Source organism: Nicotiana tabacum, chromosome 13, assembly GCF_000715075.1.
Source record: "Nicotiana tabacum cultivar K326 chromosome 13, ASM71507v2, whole genome shotgun sequence".
Lineage (NCBI taxonomy): Eukaryota > Viridiplantae > Streptophyta > Magnoliopsida > Solanales > Solanaceae > Nicotiana > Nicotiana tabacum.
In genome coordinates, this window is record NC_134092.1 from 107,418,511 (window position 1) to 107,438,262 (window position 19,752).

General features: G+C 38.5%; 1 protein-coding gene across 1 annotated transcript; it reads right to left on the minus strand.

The window, feature by feature from the left end:
• Positions 1 to 11,280: 11,280 nt before the first annotated feature.
• Positions 11,281 to 17,227, minus strand: LOC107798672 (putative inactive receptor kinase At5g10020). Its single transcript, XM_016621691.2, has 3 exons — positions 16,045 to 17,227; positions 12,933 to 14,594; positions 11,281 to 12,076 (listed from the first exon to the last, which is right to left on the minus strand). Exons 1-3 carry the CDS (start codon positions 16,982 to 16,984, stop codon positions 11,499 to 11,501), a joined length of 3,180 nt encoding a protein of 1,059 aa, XP_016477177.1. The 5' UTR covers positions 16,985 to 17,227; the 3' UTR covers positions 11,281 to 11,498.
• Positions 17,228 to 19,752: the final 2,525 nt, after the last annotated feature.

The following is a 19,752-nucleotide window of genomic DNA, read 5'->3' on the forward strand; positions in this document are numbered from 1 at the left end:
TTATCAAGTCGTTTCACAACTCACATGACACAATATAGTATTACATGAAATAACCGACAGTGAAACGACATCCAACGTCTGAATACTCCTCCATAGGGAGCTTTTATGCTGAAATGAACACATCCGGCCTGATATAGAGCCCGTATTCATATTTAAATCCATCCACATACCTCAAGCCGATTCTGATCGCACCGTACTAGGATAATAACCTTTCAAGGATCCATAATATCCCTTTTTCCCACAACAAACAAGAACAGTCATCATAACCGGAACAAACTTCCACATTCCACAACCAAATGAACCGAGCGCCCTCCAGGCATAAATTCTCGAATTAGCGATATCGCCACAATCTTCATACTTGGTTGTTAAATATTTAATCAATTAGGTGACTACTTGTCAAACTTATACAATTCTCTCGTCGAATACGCTCCCACGACCTTCCGTAACAGATAACAAGTCTGCACATCCATACCATCGACCATACTAATATTGTAAGGAGAATCAAGGATCCGCAAATCAATACACAAAGCCTCTTACACATAACACTGATCTCAGGTGACACTGAAGACAATACCAGCTTGCTTTAAACCTCTAACTCCCTTTTCTGCTCGTCCGGGCTTATTACATCCTTGTCAACACCAAACCAAAATCTTAAATCCTCAACTTTCGAATCCCATGCTACTTAATGCACTTAATCACGCAAATACGTAGGAGTACAAGAATTCCATCATAACTCCCGAACCACTAATAGGGTAAAAACTTCACTATTTAGCAACCTTCTACTTAACTCGTTTCAAGAGAACCATTGCAACACGTGACTGAATTCCCATATCTGCAGAAAATACCGGCCTCAAGTAGTGGTCTAAACCACCATAACTCTTCCTGGATCCCTCTACACATAACATGCCATAATACTTGAATTCCTCCAAATAAAATCAATTACGGCGGGCGTCAAGCCTCGCACGTACCGCCACAAATTACATGCATAACTCTACGCTGAAGGAACTGATCATTGCCACTACCATGCCGATTCAACCATTGTTAGCCGACCCGTCTTTTTCTCAGTTTATTCTCAACTTGCCTTAGAAATAATAATAGCTCCATTCATTACATCAATAACTCAAATCCGCACTCATCCCGAGTTACCTTATTTCACGAGACCATGCTGTTTCTAAACTCACGAATCATCTCATACTCCTCCTTGTGCACACTTTTACATCTTCAACTGGTACACTCATTCTGATACTTCTTTTATGAATCCGAAGTTATTTTCTTCCGTTCTTCTAATGCTACACCATAACCGCAAGATAACGCAGAGTACTCCAAGCTCCATTTCATAATCTGCTGTAAAAGCTCGATACTCAACCATACTACGGACTCAGCCTTAATCTGCTCGAATAATGAAGACGGAGTGACGACACATGCAAAAACTCGGTTGGGCTCTGGAATATCCAACCTCATAATTCTGTTAGCCAAGGACTGAATGTCCCAAGCCAATGGCCTCTCCTTAGCTGAAATGAATGCCAAACTACCCATACTCTCAGCCTTTCTGCTCAAGGCATCTGCAACCATATTCGCCTTACCCGGATGATAAAGGATGGTAATATCATAGTCCTTTAGTAGCTCAAGCCACCTATGCTACCTCAAATTGAGATCCCTCTGCTTGAACAAATGCTGTAAGCTGCGATGATCGGTGTAAACCTCACAAGACACCCCAAAAAGATTATACCGCCAGATCTTGAGAGCATGAACTATCGCGGCCAACTCCAAATCGTGCACGGGGTAATTCTTCTCGTGGGGCTTCAGCTGACATGAAGCATATGCAATAACTCGCCCCTCCTGCATCAATACACAACCGATTTTAATGTGTGAAGCATCGCAATACACAATATACATCCCTGATCCGGAAGGCAACATTAGAACTGGTGCCATAGTCAAAGCTGTCTTGAACTTCTGAAAGCTTGCCTCGCAATCATCGGACCACCAGAACGGATCACCCTTCTGGGTCAATCTAGTAAACGGTGCTGCAATAGATGAGAAGCCCTCCACAAACAGGCGATAATAACTTGCTAACCCCAAGAAGCTCTTGATCTCAGTCGCTGTGGTAGGACGAGGCCAACTCTGAACTACCTCGATCTTCCTGAGATCTACCTTAATCCCCTCGCCTGATACAATATGCCCCAAGAATGCCATAGAATCTAACTAGAACTCACACTTGGAGAACTTAACATATAGCTTCTGTTCCTGCATGGTCTGAAGCACCACTCTCAAATACTGCTCGTGCTCCTCCATGCTATGCGAGTAGATCAATATGTCATCAATGAAGACAATGACAAACGAGCCAATATATAGCATGAACACCCAATTCATCAAATCCATAAATGCCACTGAGGTGTTAGTCAAGCCAAAGGACATCACTAGAAACTCATAATGGCCATATCTAGTCCGGAAAGCCATCTTCGGAACATCCGAATCATGAATCTTCAACTGATAATACCCTGATCTCAAGTCGATCTTAGAGAACACCCTGGCATCCTGCAACTGGTCAAACAAATCATCAATACGCGGCAACGGGTACTTATTCTTAATGATAACTTTGTTCAACTGGCGGTAATCAATGCACATCCGCATAGTCCCATCTTTCTTCTTCGCGAATAACATCGGTGCACCCCAAGGCGACACACTCAGTCTGACGAACCCCTTTGCTAGCAACTCCTAAAGATGTTCTTTAAACTGCTTCAACTCTTTCGGAGCCATGCGGTACAGTGGAATAGAGATAGGCTGGGTACCTGGAGCCAAATCAATACAGAGATCGATATCACGATATGGTGGTATGCTTGGTAGATTAGAAGAAAACACATCAGAGAACTCCCGGACCACGAGCACTGAATCAATCGTCGGATTCTCTGTAGTAGTATCCTGAACATAATCTAGATAAGACAAAAAACCCTTCTCGACCATGAAAAGAGATAACCCGACTAGATGCACTGACAAATGAACACTTCTACTCCAATATAGGCAATTGCGGAATCACCAAGGTAACAGTCATGGCATGGCAATCAAGGATGGAATGATATAGAGACAGTCAGTCCATGCCCAGGATGACCTCAAAGTCGGTCATATCGAGCAATAGAATCGGTAGATGCGATCCACAACAATAGAATCTCCCACTGGCGTGGACAAATATACAGGAGTACCCAAGGACTCGCGAGGAACACCCAAAAAATGAGCAAACAGAGATGAAACATATGAATATGTAGACCCTGGATCAAATAGTACCGAAGCATCCCTACCGCAGACAGAAATAATACATGTAATCACGGCATATGAGGCTACTACATCTGGTTTGGCTAGAAAAGCATAGAACCTAGCTGGAGTGCCACCTGACTGGCCACCTCTAGGATGGCCCTACCCACCTGCCCTCCGCCTCTGAGCGGCCGGTGGTGCAGCAGCTGGATTGATGATCATAGGCTGATGATCCTGCTGTACTGGCTTGCCTCGAAGTCTGGGACAAAACCTCTTCATGTGGCCAAGATCCCCACACTTGAAACAACCCCTCGGAATGGTGGACTGCTGACCTGAAGTTTGACCTTGATGGCCTGAATACCCATTAGAGGAACCCTGAATAGCTGGCGGGCGGTAGGAGCTCTCTGGAATGGCGCTAAAATAGGGCTGCACTGGAGCACCCCGAGAAGGCGGCGGTGCTGGATATGTGGGCCTGCTAGACTGACCCCTCACAAACTGACCTATGCCCCCAGACGGAGCACCACTTAACCCTCGTCAGTTCAACGATCCGCACTTGTTGGTTCTCAGAGAGACGGTACTACATGGTGGTGCCAAGGAGTTTATTATCGGTGAGGATGGTGTTCTGCGGCTCCAGGATCACCTATGTGTTCCTAATGTTGATGGCTTGAGGGAGAAGATTTTAGAGGAGGCACACAGTTCTCGGTAGGGGTGGGCATCGGTCGGTTCGGTTCGGTTGTGAATATTATCGGTTCGGCATATCGATTATCGGTTTATAATTATGCTAAACCGATAACCGAACCAATAAGATATCGATTTTCGGGTATCGGTTAGTCAGTTATCGGTCCTTATCGATTCGGTTATCGGTTTACCCGATAAGAATAAAACATATCCAAAAATTTCAATGTTTTTTATTAGAAATCATGATCATACTGTTAAGAGAAAGAAACTGAATTTTTGCACTTAAAAAAGAGGGATTAAATATCTTTTTTAGAAAAGAAAACTTTCTTTGCATTTGAAAATCTCAATGAATGATCTCAATTTTCAAAGTTATAAGTTAGCAGGAGTAAGGAATAAGACATTCAACAATCTAATCTTACTAACCATCTCACTACGGGCGGACATAATTCACAGGAAAATAATAAAATCCTAATCTTATATATACTAAAGAATAAGTGCAACAAAAGAAACAAATAGAAAAACTAAAAATTTGAATAATCAATTCTTTAAAGTTTAAAACTAAAAATCTTAACTGAAGAATTAAGATGAGAAATTCAGAAAAGTTTAAAACTTACTCTGAGGATTAAGGCCTAAAGATGAAGAGTAACGGTTGAGAGAACGGAGAGAATGAGAGAATGAAGCCATAAAGTGGCTTTATATACTTAGTAGGTAAAATTATAATTTTGTTAACGCTTATTTGGTTATCGGTTAAACCGTTAATAAATTGGGCAAACCGAGACCTGAACCGATAACCCAATAGTCAAATAACATTAAACTGTTATCAAATTATTTACCCAATAACCAGATATCGATAACCCAATAGCATTTTATCGGTTCGGGCTATCGGTTATACCTGATATAGACCTAGTCCTAGTTCTCGGTATTCTATTCATCCAGGGACTACGAAGATGTATCGCGACCTGAGCCAGCACTATTGGTGGTGCCGAATGAAGAAGGACATAGTTGAGTATGTAGTGAGGTGCCTAAATTTCCAGCAGGTTAAGTATGAGCATCAAAGGCCAGGTGGCCTACTCCAGCAGATGGTTATACCTGAGTGGAAATAGGAGCGCACCACTATAGACTTCGTAGTTGGGCTGCAACGTACTTTGAGGAAGTTCGATGCGGTTTGGGTCATTATCGACAGGTTGACCAAGTCGGCACACTTCATTCCGGTTGTGACTACGTATTCTTTAGAGAGATTGGCCAAGATTTACATTCAGGAGATTGTTCGGTTGTGTGGTGTGCCTGTTTCCATCATATCAGATAGAGGCCCTCAGTTTACTTTGCATTTCTCGAGGGCAGTACAAAGTGAGTTGGGGATTTGGGTAGAGCTCAGCACAGCCTTTCATCTGCAGACCGACGGTCAGTCAGAGCAGATGGTTCATATCTTGGAGGATATGCTCAGAGCATGTGTGATTGACTTTGGAGGGCAGTGGAATCGACTCTTTCCTTTGGCCAAGTTTTCTTATAACAAAAGTTATCAGTCCAGCATTGAGATGGCTCCATTTGAGGCTTTTATGGTCGGCGATGTCATTCGCCCATCGGATGGTTTGATCCCGGTGAGGCTAGGTTATATGGTACTGATTTAATAATTGGAGAAAGTGAAGTTGATTCAGGAGCGACTTAGCACAGAAGAGTTACGCGGATCCAAAGCTGTGTGACTTATCATTTATGGTGGGGGAGAAGGTTCTCTTGAAAATCTCGCCGATGAAGGGAATCATGAGGTTCGGGAAGAAGGGAAATTTGAGCCCAAGGTTTATAGGTCTATTTGAGGTGTTGAGACAAGTTGGGGAGGTTGCTTATGAGCTTGATTTGCCTCCCGGTCTATCGGGGGTTCATTCGGTTTTCCATGTGTCTATGCTCCGGAAGTATAATGCCGTCAGGTCGCATGTGTTAGAATACAACACGGTCCAGTTAGATGAGAGCCTAGGTTATGAGAGCCAGTTGCCATTGTTGACAGGCAGGTTCGCTAGTTGAGGTCCAAGAAGATTTCTAAGATAAAGATTGAGGACGCGACTTGGGAGACTGAGGAGGACATGCGGAGCAGATATCCACACCTATTCGGCATTCCAGGTATAATTCTAGACCTGTTCGAGGATGAACGTTTGTTTAAGAGGTTGAGAATGTAACGACCCGACCGGTTGTTTGGCTTTCTAGATCCCCGTTCCTCTAATTAATACTCCTTGTATGTGCCGTTATTGTTTTATGACTTGCGGGGATGGTTAGTTAGGGTTTGGAAGGGTTCGGGTTGAAATCGGAACACTTAGTTCCTTAATATTGGCTTACATTAGTTAAGTTTGACTTGAGTCAATGTTTTGAGTAAACGACCTCGAAGCCAGGATTTGATGGTCCCAATAGGTTCGTATGACGATTTTGGACTTGGGCATGTGTTCGGATCGGGTTTCGGATGACCCGGGAGCGTTTCAGCACTTAATATTGAGAGTTGGCGCATTGAAGATTTTCAAGTTCTTTAAATTTGGTTTGAAGTAGGATTTGGTGTTATTGAGGTCCGTTTGGCATTCGGAGCCTGGGAATAGTTCCGTATAGTGATTTGTGACTTGCACGCAAAATTTGGTGTCATTCCGAGTAGTTTAAGTATGATTCGACGCGTTCGGAGTAAGTTGGAAGAACTTGAAGTTCATAAGTTAATTCGATTTGGTTGTGGGGTGATTCTTAGTTTTGATGTTGTTTTTTGTGTTTCGAGAGTTCGAGCAGGTTCGTATTATGTTTAAAAACTTATTGGTATGCTCGAACGGGGTTCCGGGGTCTGTATTAGATGCATCTATGGTTCGTGTCGTTCGACCCTTAGCAGTGCACACAGTATTTTGGATCGGGTTGTACGACCTCGGCATAAATAGTGTGTGATAATACTCGGAGCCCAATTTCACTTGATATTATTTTATGGCTTGAGAAGTTATAATTTATTTAATGGCCTGAAATTGTTGGAGTTAGCATGTGTCAAATGGAGACTGTTGAATTGACTATTAGTTAAAGAATTATTTATTCATTGTTGGTTATTGTGTTATTATTATTATTCTTGTACTCTGTGCCTATTTAGAATTTCTGTATCTTATTATTGGCTTGTAGTAAGTCTCGATGTCGACCCCTCGTCACTACTTCTTCGAGGTTAGACTGGATACTTATTGGGTACATGTTGTTTATGTACTGACGCTACACTTCTACACTTATCATGTAGGATATGAGGCAGGTGCATCTGGTGTCCATTCAGGCGCGCAGCCCCGTTATCCTGAGGCATAGTGGTGAGCTGCTCTCTGAGTCCGTTCTGCAGCACCCGCAGTCTCTCTTTTGTATTTACTTTCTATCTATTCTATTTCAAACAATAGCATAGGTATTTTGTATATTCTACTAGTTGCTCATACACTTGTGACACTAGGTCTTTGGAACATGCTAGTAGACACTTTATAGCTTTTGAGTAATTATTTCATCATATTTGCTCTTTTATTAGTTTACGCTTTACTTTATTAAATTTTCCATTTTTTATTTACTTAATAAATAAAAATCAACTATTTTAAAATTATTAAAAGGAATAAATACATGGCTAGTTCACAGTTAGCTTGCCTGGCGACGACGTTGGGCGCCATCATGGCCTATAAGAGGAATTGGGTCGTGACACCTTCGTCGTGAACTTTGCAAGTGATGTATTCACATTCATAGCTTCTTTGCTTTCAGACTTGGGTATGAACTTGCTCCATTTTCTGACTTCTTGCTTGTCGTTCCCCTTGCGAGGCTCATAGATGGGCAGCCTTTCATTTTCAGCGAAGGCCATGCTTAATTCCATGTCATGGGCATGAGTTGCAAGTTCTTCGAATGTGCTAGGCTTGATACCTTGCAAGATGTAGTGCAGCCCCCAATGCATGCCTTGGATGCATATCTCTATGTCAGAAGCTTCACTAAGTCTGTCTTTGCAGTTGAGGCTTGAATTCCTCCAACGATTGATAAAGTCGATAACTGGTTCACCCTTCCATTGACAAGCATTTGTAAGTTCCACCATGCTCATAGTGCGCCTTGTGCTATAAAAGCGATTGAGGAAATCTTGCTCAGGTTGATCCTAGCTATCAATAGATCCCGCATCGAGGTCTGTATACCAATCAAAAGAGCATTTCCTTTTAGCGAGCGGACAAACTGCTTGACGAGGTAATCTCCATAAGTCCCAGCGTTGTTGCATGTCTTAATGAAGTATGCCACGTGTTGCTTTGGATTGCCTTTTCCATTAAACTGTTGAAACTTTGGAGGTTGATAGCCAGCAGGCATCTTCAACATATCGATCCTCACAGTATACGGCTTTGCGTATGTAAGAGAGGACTTGGTAGCAACTTCATACTTGTTTTTAATAGTTCTTTCAATGAACTCCTTCAGTTGATCGATTGGAATTATCCCTTTAGATGAGACAGGGATAGCCTTAGCGGATGCTACTTATCTTGGGGGGAAATTACTCTTTGGAACCTCTAGGAGCTTGCCAGGTGTATGGGTGGATTCTTCTTCTATCAAGATTCCCACCCTGTCTGTTAGCTTGTCAATTCTAGCATCTTGATTTTGCATGTACTTGGTCAAGTCAGCGATTGCTTCCGTCAAGTTTGCCAACTGCTCCTCCACTGATGATGTGTTTCTCATCATGGCTTGCATGATTGTTGTGGATGATGGGGAGTAGCATGGATTGTCACATAGATTGATCCTTGATTGGTTCACGTTCTGCGGTGTAAGTGGAGAGGATCCATCACTTGAAGCATCATCATTTTCCTTCACAACAGAGTTCTTGGATTCGGAGAGGTCAAGCAGAGCAAGAGTTTTCTTAATCTTTTCGGCAACATCACTTCCTCCTTCGGGTGCATTTGTGGAAGATCCTACTCCTTTTGAGGATGAAGATCCGAAAACAAGGGTTGATGCGGACGGCACTTGGAGTGATTGTTGTCCTAAAGAGCTTGCCTTGCTCCTTGTAGTTAGTCCAAAGCTTTCAAAGGTAACATCGAGGATGCTTTCTGCATCAGCGTAGAACCTGGAATTAGCAGCCTTGATGGAAGTTGATCTAGAATTGATTTTCTTTGAAGTCATTTCTATGTTCTTAAACTTTGGTGATTGAAAAGTTGAGATGAGAGGTAGAGATTGTCCCACTGGGTGTGCCAGAATTTGTAGACAATAAATTTGCATCGAGAAAATAAAATCAAGACCGAAAAATATTGCAACAATCGTAGTATTTTATTTCAAATAATATGAGTGTTACAATCTCTATGAATCCTCTGATTCTACCTTTCAACAGTAAATAAAAGAGCCTTCGAGCTTAATCTTGAATTTTATTTTATTTTAATCCAAGTGCTTGAGGCCTGATCTTGACCTTGACGTATTTTTAATCCAAGGGCTTACAGCGTGTTCTTGAATCTTCGTCTTGATATTTTAATCCTTAGAACACTTGAATGCTTGTAGCTTTTAGAGAAATCTGCAGCGTTTGATCCACGAACTCTCTCTTGCTTCTTGTTATAACTTCTGGTCCTTTTTATAGGTTATGAAGACTCTTATTTATAGTTGTGGGAGGGAAGAGTTATGATAAGAACAAACTCTCTCCGACCAATCAAATTGAAGTGTGACAAGGCCACATTTGGTTGGCCAGAACATGTCACTTGCATACGTGGCGCGGTTTCATTGGCCCTTTAATTTGACTTGGCATGCCTTGTCGTTTTGACACGTGGCACGATCCTATTGGCTCTTCCGTTTGACTTGGCGTGCCATGTCATTTGACACGTGGCACCAAACTAGGCTTCAAGGAAGAAGACATTTTGGGCTTAATGAAGTGGGCCATCATTTGTAGCCAACTAAATGGACTAGCCCAATGAATTAAGACTTATTTATTTAATCAATATATATTACACTTATATAACTAATCCAATTATATTAGCCCAATAAATTTATTTGAACTAATATATCTTGAATTTAAAATATAGTCCAAATTATTTTACAGATTTAATTCTAATAAAATTTATATGCCTACAGTGACTTTTTAAATTGTTCAAAAAAAAAAAACTTAAAAACCCAAGAGCCATCACATAAATTGTTTTAATTACACTTTGGTCTCTTTCTCTTCTTTCGCCCGCCTCTCACGATCTCTTTCAAAAGTTTATTGGCCAGCAATTGTATGAAGGATTAACTTTAGTTATACTCCCTAATACTAAAGAATTGACATTTATAAGATAGACATTTATAAGACTAAAATATTCCTTCATTTTGAAATATACATATATTACAAAGAGATACTTACTCAGCAATTACAATAAATGCACATTTAGCGATTCTCTGATGAAGATATAGTTGTATTAAATTTAACTTTTAATATTGAGTAGAAAAAGCATGTCAAATATCTTAATATCTGGACTCTCTTTCCGAAAATATTTCATCCAATCAATTCTTTTGTTAGTATTTTTAAGAACATGTTATAATTAATAAGAGTTTGATTTCAATACACAATATCGTAAAGTATTTTTACATTATCAAAATTAATTATATGTGATTGTTCATAATACGTGATATTAATTACTTAAAATTTAAGACAAACAATATATTATAACATGTTAAAATACATGAACAATATAAAATTATATACATTATTAATCTATACAAATTAAATTCTAACGACAATACAATGCAAAGTCCATGTTTTTCTACAGTAATAATAATAACTCCACCATTGTTGCACAATAAATTTTTGGAAGTATATGGGGTCCTCTCCCCTTCATTCTAAGCTTCTAATGGGTCCAAACATCCCAATAGTGTGACAAAATACACATAAATGCGATAAAGAATCTTAACATGGTTTTCAACCTTTAAGAATGTGCACTTTGTCGTATCTTTAAATTGTGGTGATCTAGAATAATAAATACATATATATACGCTGTAGCAGATAATATTGAAAATATATATTCTAATTTAACCATTATGATGTTTTCGTGGAACAGAGAATATTAATTATAGAAGCTCTACAAGTACACACTTATCCCATAGAGAAATAGAAAATACTAATGCTTAAGAGTCTTTTTAGTATAAAAAAAAACAAAGATAATACTTTTTACTTATTTCTAAATCTATAACGATTATTTGACCGAAAACGAAAATCACTAACGATAATTTATTTTAAGTTAACGTGACAACCTCACTCTTAAACATCTTTCAACTATAATTCTGAGTTTTGTTATATGTCTACAAAACTCAATAAATAAACCATTTTCAATTCTTTTTCCCTTAGGTACATAAGTCGGAGAAAGAAAACTGAGAATCAAAACTGCAGCTATGAAAATTAAGACAATTAAGACATAAATAATTGCAATCCTTTCTAATTTGAGAAAAATGTCAATCAATCAATTAATGGATTGATCATCCCTTTACACAAAAATTGAAGGGGGGGAGGAAAGAAAATGGGAATATGTAAGGATTGACCAACATCAGAAGGCAACCAATAGGAGAAAAATTAATGAAAGGCAAAAAGAGAAAGTAAAAAAAAGAATTGAAACCAAGACACATGTACAAAAATTTCACACAGATATGGAACATAAATTTTCAACAACTTGTCTGATGTTAGGCCTTTCATTTACTGGAAGAATACACCTTAATGACACAGCAAGCAGATCATCCATTGCTTTGCAGTGTTCTTCTCCTCCTGCAATGTCTCTATCAATACAGTCCATTCCTCTACCTTCTTGATCACACAACCGAACCCAATCTGTTAAGTCAACTGCACCCGATTGCCCCGAGATTATGTCACCAGCGCTTCTTCTTGTGAGCAATTCCATTAGAATCACGCCAAGAGCGTATACATCAGCCTTAAATGATGGGATAGGTTTCGTTGCAGTAGCAAGTTCGGGAGCACGGTATCCAAGAGCCCCTAGGTTCAATATCTGTTCTGCAATCCCTGCTGGAGTCATCAAGCGGTGGAGACCATAATCAGTGAGGCGGGCACTGTAATCAGCACCAACCAAGATTATATTAGTCGGCTTCAAGTCTCCATGAGGCAGGCTTCTCTCATGCAGGTATGCCAAACACCGAGCAACTTCGACAGCGACTTTCAACCTCTGGTTGAAGGATAACGGGGAGTACCTCCGAGGGGTTGTCTCTGTAAAGAGTAGACATTCACTAAAAATTAAACTGTGAAAATGTTAAAAAATAAAAAGGATTAAAAACAAATTCCCAGCAAACACTTGTACAAGTCAATCAGTCATTGTCATCCACGAATTTTAATGATGCTATGACAAAGCTATACTTTCCAGATTTATAAAGTTTATTCATCATTGATTAATGAATGATTCCAGAAGACATAAAAGGGAACTAAGCGAAATGCCCAGCAATTACTACAACATTCTAGGGCATTTTAACTAGATGGTAGAATAGGTCTATTCCCTAATTTGATGGGCTTTCGATGTATGGTCGTCGGAGTATGTCAATTAGTGAACCAAAGAGCTCTTGCACCTTTCTGGAATTCTTGAATGTTCTCAGATGAAGCAAAAAGATCTTTGCATACGGTCAAACAAACATAATTTGTAAAGAATATTCACATTCTACAAATGCACTCTTCTTTTGTTTTTCTTTTTTCATTTTGATCAACGATTCTACACCGTATTCAATCAAAAGAGACCACATATCTAAGTAAGATCTAATCACTATCTTCATAATAAGAAATGTAAAGGCAGCACAGTTGCAAGAGGCCAAGCCAACTTGCAGCCGAAATTTATCCTCTCCACATTTTATCACTATGATCCCACAAAAAAACAAGAGAACGCAGCAATAAGAAAACCATCACTAGAAATAAGCTCTGCTGCTTTAGAAACTATCTATGCCAAGGATAGCAGACATTGATCCCAATACACAATAATCACCCACCAGATCACCAAAAGAAAACTTTTTAATAACAGTAGCCAAGCGAAAATGAACATGGACAATCAGTGTTCAAGTTATTCATAAATAAATCTTACCATAAAGATGCAATGCCAAGCTATCTCCTGCTATGTAGTCTGCTAAAATGAGCCTCTCTTGTTCCCGAGGACCCCAGTAATATGCCCGTAAAGGAACAGCATTTGGATGCCTGACAGATCCAATCTTTTTAACTTCCTTTGCAAATTCTTTCTTGTTTTTTACTAACCCCACCCGCAACCACTTGACAGTAAGAACGTGCCCACTATTTAGAGTAGCTTTATACAATGTGCCGTGGCTACTTCTACCCAGAACTTCAGCAGGCGCACGAGATAACTCCTCAGCAGTAAATGACAGTGAACCATCCAGGAAGAACAATTCCCCAGCCAATCGATCAGGTGAATAGACATCCAATGTCACCGGCTGTTCAATTGTGTCAATAAAACGAGGGGAGGAAGCTATTGGAGAGCCTGGCGAGGATCTCCGGCCAGATGTTGCCGGATGATTACCTACGGTGTGCGAAGTTGCTGAACCTGCAGTTACTCCCTCTGGAAAAACATGCTCAACAATTTCTGTACCAGACTCAATTTGCCCAGACAGCGATCTTGAGTTTGATGTGAGCAAGTGATCATTAGAGAAACTCAACGAAGCTGGGGGCGGCTCTGAGGAGCCATGGAACTTGAAAATAGCAGGCCGATTGAACCTTCCAAGTTTAACATCTCTTCCAGCGGATTGGCCATTAAATCCACTTCGCAAGCGGGAATCTTGGGCCTGAGCTCGACGGTAAGCGAAGAGAACGAAGGCAATTATCAAAAAAGCTCCAACTGAGGCAACAATAATTGCCACTTTGATACTGGATTTCGAGCTGTGATGGCGCGGACTACTTTGATCAGGAACGCCATGATTATTATGTGGCCAATTGCTCGGGAAGATCAAGAGTGAGTTTCCAGGATGAAATGAACTATCAGAAAAGTTTTTCAAGCTAATAGGGACTGTACCACTTAGATCATTGTAAGACACATTAAACGCCCTCAAATTCGATGAAAGATTTTCAGGGATTCTACCCGTAAAGTTGTTTTTAGATACATCAAGGAATTCCAAACTTCTAAGTTTACCCAATTCGCTAGGCAGCATGCCTGATAACTGATTCTTAGCAAGATTTAGCACTTGAAGCCTCCCAAGATTGCCAATGCCAGAAGACAAATTACCTGTCAATGAGTTTTCTGAAAGATCAAGAGACTCTAGTGCCGGGTATGTTGGTTGAAGAAGTAATTCGCTACTATGAGAGCCTTCAATAGGAATTAATCCTGACAACTGATTTCCGGACATATTTAGGTTCATCAATGTCATTGAAGTGAACAATGTAGGTGGAATAGGTCCACCAAGTTTATTGGTGCTGAGATCAAGTGTAACCAGTCTTGGGTAGGTGCCCAGTGATGGAGGTAAGTTTCCCTCGAGAGAATTGTTTCCGAAATTAAGAGAAGTCAAACGTTGAAACTGAGAGGTTATATTGGGAATAATTCCAGTCAACCTGTTTGAACTCAAATCAATAGTTTCCAGATTGCCTCCCCAGCTCTCAATAACTGAAATGTTATCATCTAGCATATTTCTGCTCAAATCCACAACTGCACAATTTCCCACAGATGATGGGAGTGAACCTAACAGGTGGTTTGATGAAATATTTAGAACACTCAAAGTTGTTGAATTGACTTTCGGAATTGAACCTGCATGTGTCGAAACGAAATATTAAACTTTAACCATCACTTTAGGAGAAGTTTCGAGTCCAAAAGGAAATGGGTGATATTAGATAGGACCGTGTGCATTGCTATTAAACATCCAATTTAACTTTCAGCGGAAGTCAAAGTACACTATTCTGTCTAAAGAATATTATAGAAAAACTATATAGCATAAAACAAAATAAAGCAAAAGAAAATCAGTGAGACAAGTACATAACTATCTAGCTAATCTAAGAGTCAATTCCTCAAAGAATAAATACAGGAATGAGAAGAATTAAATATCTTTCATCAGTCAACCGCACCATTCAATTTCTGCACAGAGAATCCTCACGTTTAGGCTCTAAAAGGAACCATGATTTGGCCCCTATGATGAAAGATATCCAAGTGTAACTAAAAGAACATGAAACTGTGAACCCTCTTTTCTGTTTCTCACGGAACAGAACAAACCTCTCTTCAGAGGGTCATCAAGGTACATCTGCTCTTCTTCTTTTCCCCTATCAAATCTCACCGATTTTTTTCCACTAATTTAAGTACTCGTTTAATAATAATGCAGTATGATTCTGACAGAAAGAATTCACATCAATTCCCCCCCCCCCCCCCAAAAAAACATCCTAATGAGCGGCAAGAATGCTACACTGGAGGAATGGGGAGCCTCTAGACAGTGTAACAAAGGATAAGTACAGAGAAAAATGAACATATTAAGGACAAATAAATCGCTAATGAAATAAATGTCATTCATTTCAGGTGCCAATATTGTGCTATAACATACGATATTGAAAGCAGAGAGAAATTCCATTTTTTCAAGTTTTCAAGATAAAGAAGAAATATCGCTCCAGCAAAGCTTGCCATGAACTTTGAGCTATACAGCATGAAATTATACCATCACAAAAAAGACTGTATTATGGCTACTAAGTGATACAGTCATGCAACTATTCCATTAGGGGCTTCTATTAATTTTACTAAACCAATTAGTAAACCTCTTTACTTGACTACTTTTCGTCAAGAATAAAAAGTAAGTCCTATTTAACATGCTTTGCAATTCAAAACTCCTCTACCAAATCCACGATAGGCAAGATCTGTTGAGGCAAACACAAAGACAGGCAGTAAAAAGTTGTTCTAAATTCTCCCAAAAAACGCATTTTTATATATGGCATAGGCCGAAAGACAGATTTTTATTTTCTGCGATATGGATAGCCAAACACTACTCACGCAAGAAAACTAATTACATTGACGAGTAAACAAAAAGAACAAGTTTTGGCATTCACAACTGTAAAGTTTCAATTTTGTAAAACACAAGAAAGTTTCCAATTCAAGTCCACCACCAAAATTTAAAAGCCTTGAAGTTTAAGGCATGCATAACAACAATATACAAATAAAAGTTATATTTAATTTAGATCATTCAACAACAAAATATACTGATCTAAGAAATGCAAATAACCTGAAAATCCATTTCCACTAAGATCCAGTTCTTCCAATGGAACCATCCCTTGCAAAAGCTCCTCAGGAATCGACCCGAAAAGCTGATTATTCCCAAGTCTTAGGACCCTCAAATTAGGCAACAACCCGAAAGCCGGAAGCTCTCCCATTAAAGCATTATTCCCCAAATCCAAAACTCTCAAATTCACAAATCTCTGCAACAAATCTACCCTAAAGAAACCACCACCCAAGTTATTATGACTCAAATTCATGAGCTGAACCGTTGCAGCCAATGCAGATACATTATCCGGTCCCATATTCGAAAACGACCCAAAAAACGAGTTATTACTCAAATCAAGATGCTCAGTATACCTCAACTCATAAAACAACTCCTCAATATCACCCCAAAGTCCATTGTTATGCAAATCCACTACTCTCAGCTGCTGAAGACTACTAATTCCACTCGGGTAACCCCCTGTAAAATTATTGTTACTCAAATTGAGGTAATTCAAACTCCAAAGCTCGTTAATTCTGGCCGGGATTGGCCCATAAAACTGGTTACCAGACAGATCCAAATGTTGAAGAGTGGACATAGAACCTAAAGCGGGTACAACCCGACCCGTGAAAGAGTTACCCGAAAGACTGAGATTTTTGAGCTGTTTTAGCCCATTTAGAGTTGAGAACTTCAAGTCACCCACTAATCCAAGCCCGTCAAGTGCAATGGAGATAACTGAATTTGAGTTGGTGTCACAAACGACGCCATGGAATGACTTTGGGCATGTTGATGGATCTGACCCGAGACCCGTTTGGCTCCATGTGTTGAAGATTTTGCCTAATGGGTCGTCTTTTATGCCCTTTTTGAACTCCAGAAGTGATCGAACTTCGTCTTCTGAAGCAGAAGAGGCGTTGAGATAAAACAGAAGTAACAAGAGGAGTAGAGAGAGAGATTGAGAGAGAGTCATAATGTGAGTGAAGTTAAGTACTAAGAATGAGGCATTGAGATGAAAAAGGAAAGTCTGAAAAAGGGTAAAAATCAGAAGGGTTTAATGTGGACTATGGAGAGAGCACCATGGAAATTCAAGAAAGCTCAGAAGAGAGAGAGTGTGTGTTCTTTGGAGAGGTGGGTGGTGGGGGAGGGGGTGGGAATAGAGAGTTGTAAAAAGGGGAATAAAAGAGGGAAATTAGGGTTTTTATATTAGGGGGATAGAGTGGCAAATGAGTTGGTGTCTCTTTTGTATTTTGCTCTTTTCTCTCTGTACATTACCCTGATGGAATGGGGTGGGATGGGATGGGTTGGCGTGTGGAATGGGGGTTGGGAGCATAAAGCTTGCGTTTGAACATATGAATTTTTAAAGAGGTGTTAGAAAAATAATTTTATAAGTTAAAATTGTGTTTAAATATTTATTTTATTTGGAAAAAAAATTAAAATTTTGTGAGTGGAAGAAATATTTTTACCCAAAAACTGCTCTAATCTGTGTTTGAGGAACTTGAAAAACAATTCAAATATTTCATGCACAAGTAATATTTGAATTTTTTTTAAAAAAATAAGTAATCAAAATTTATGGTCAAACAGGAGCTTAGAATTTGAAGGTGTTAGATTAGAAATTTTAATCCATAGTATATATTAAATAAAAAAATTAAAATATAAAATTTAGATCAAAAATACTGGTCCAAGCCGAATTGCAGTGAAAACTTTACCTCCGCCCTTGGCGGAGAGAGCGTCAAAAGTGATGTTTTAATATTTGGGAAAATGAGTTGTTTTGTAGTGAAAGATGAAGGAAGATCGATTTTAATAATAACGACATTGACAGAGAAGATTTTTATTAGTTGTAAATATTAAAAAGAAATTGTATTTGGTGTGTTATGGTTTGAGTTTACTCCATGTTTGTGTGTATGTGTGTTCAGACAGAATTGTGGTGTTATTTTATTGCGCTTAGTGTTATTTTATTGAATAGGGAATCATAACTTTAATATAGGGCAAAATTTGAAAGAATTTTGAAACAGAGTCTAGTGAACAAGTTTATTGTGGTGTTGTATGTATTTAACAAATCCAATAGAACAAGTTTATTCTCTTTATTTTATTTTGTGAAGAATGAGAAAATTCTATATTTTAAAAAATAATTTACTATTAAATTTTTATAACCACATAAATATATAAGTAATAAGATATCTAGACACAAATTAAACACACTCGATTCAAATGAAGTCAAAGGGAGTAATATTTGCTGACTGCAGTTCTGATTTTTTCCAGTGGGCTTTGTGCAATTTTGCCCCATTAACTGTTTAATCTCTTTCTTTTTTTTGGTAGTACTCTTTATATATTTAATCAAGGTTAACATAAAACACTTCTTGGTTTGTATAACTAATATTGGTGCAGATACGATGGTTAAAATCGAAAAACAGATAAAATAAGTGTGGGTCAACAAAAATAAATAATAAAAAAAGGTTTTAAAGAAAAAGTATTTATACAAAGGTGCAACTAAAAGACAAATTGATTTTTTATTAGTCCTCGTTTAGAAATTCAAAAGATAAAATATCTCAGTTTTTCATTTTCAGAAAACGTTCACCCTTCTATTTGGAACTACTCTTATTTTTTCTTCTTTCGTGTTTGGACGTGAGAGACAGGAAAGCACATAATTTCGTTCAACTTTGCCCCTTTGCTTGCTGCATAATGTAAGCAATCATCTTTGAATATGGATATGGCAACTCAACAGGAAAGAAGAATAAAAGGAAAAAGAAAACAAAAGGGGGGGTGGGGGTGGGGGTGGGGGGGGCGTAGGAGCCTTTGTCTACGTGATAAAGTATAGAATATTCCTAAAGACAAGAGGGTATGAAATGGGATTTTAATATAGATGGATATTAGTTGTAAGTTGTATGGGATTTTAATATAGATGGATATTAGTTGTAAGTTGTAACATCTAACATGTTGTTATAAGAGAAATCAAATTATGTTGGATGTCTATTCTTTCTTCATGGTCTTCTCAAATGCTTAATGACATATTCATTGATATATTTCTATGTTTAATGACATATTCAATAACATATTTTTATTCACTTTTCATGCCTATATAAAGGCCTTGTAATAGATAGGAAAAACACACAATTGAAGAAGAAATAAGAATCTATCTTCCTCTCTTTCTCTCTATATCTCTTAGCTTGTTTTTTCTTGTTCGATATTGTTATTTTGAGTTATATTTATAACACGTTATCAGCACGATTGTCACCTTCATTTTCACAATCACATCCTAGTTGTGTTCGATTCTCCTTCAGGTATATCGCTATATATTCTTTTAGTTTATGGTAATATATATGCACCAATATGCTATTTATTAACAAATTCATATACTGTTAAGCATTTATTTTAGTTGATCATGTTACTGAAGTTTTCTTACCTTGCTTATTGTTAAAGAAAATATAAGATATAGATCTTAAGTGCGTTAAACTAACAAAAATAATTTAATAAATAGGTGTGGACTTGCGTAGAGCAAAACTTATCTCCAAGATATTTTACAAAAATAAAACAGTGATAACCAAGGTGACAAAGTAATTATTGTACATACTAGTTTAAATTACTTTACAATTGGTAGAAAGTAATATTTGAATACATTCACTCTTATCACCGTATATGGTTATTCCTCAAATCCACGTTTATAATAAATTACTTTTCTTTTACCATACTAAATATATCTCTTTGTGTTTATTCATATACTCCATAATTCTTGTTTATTTG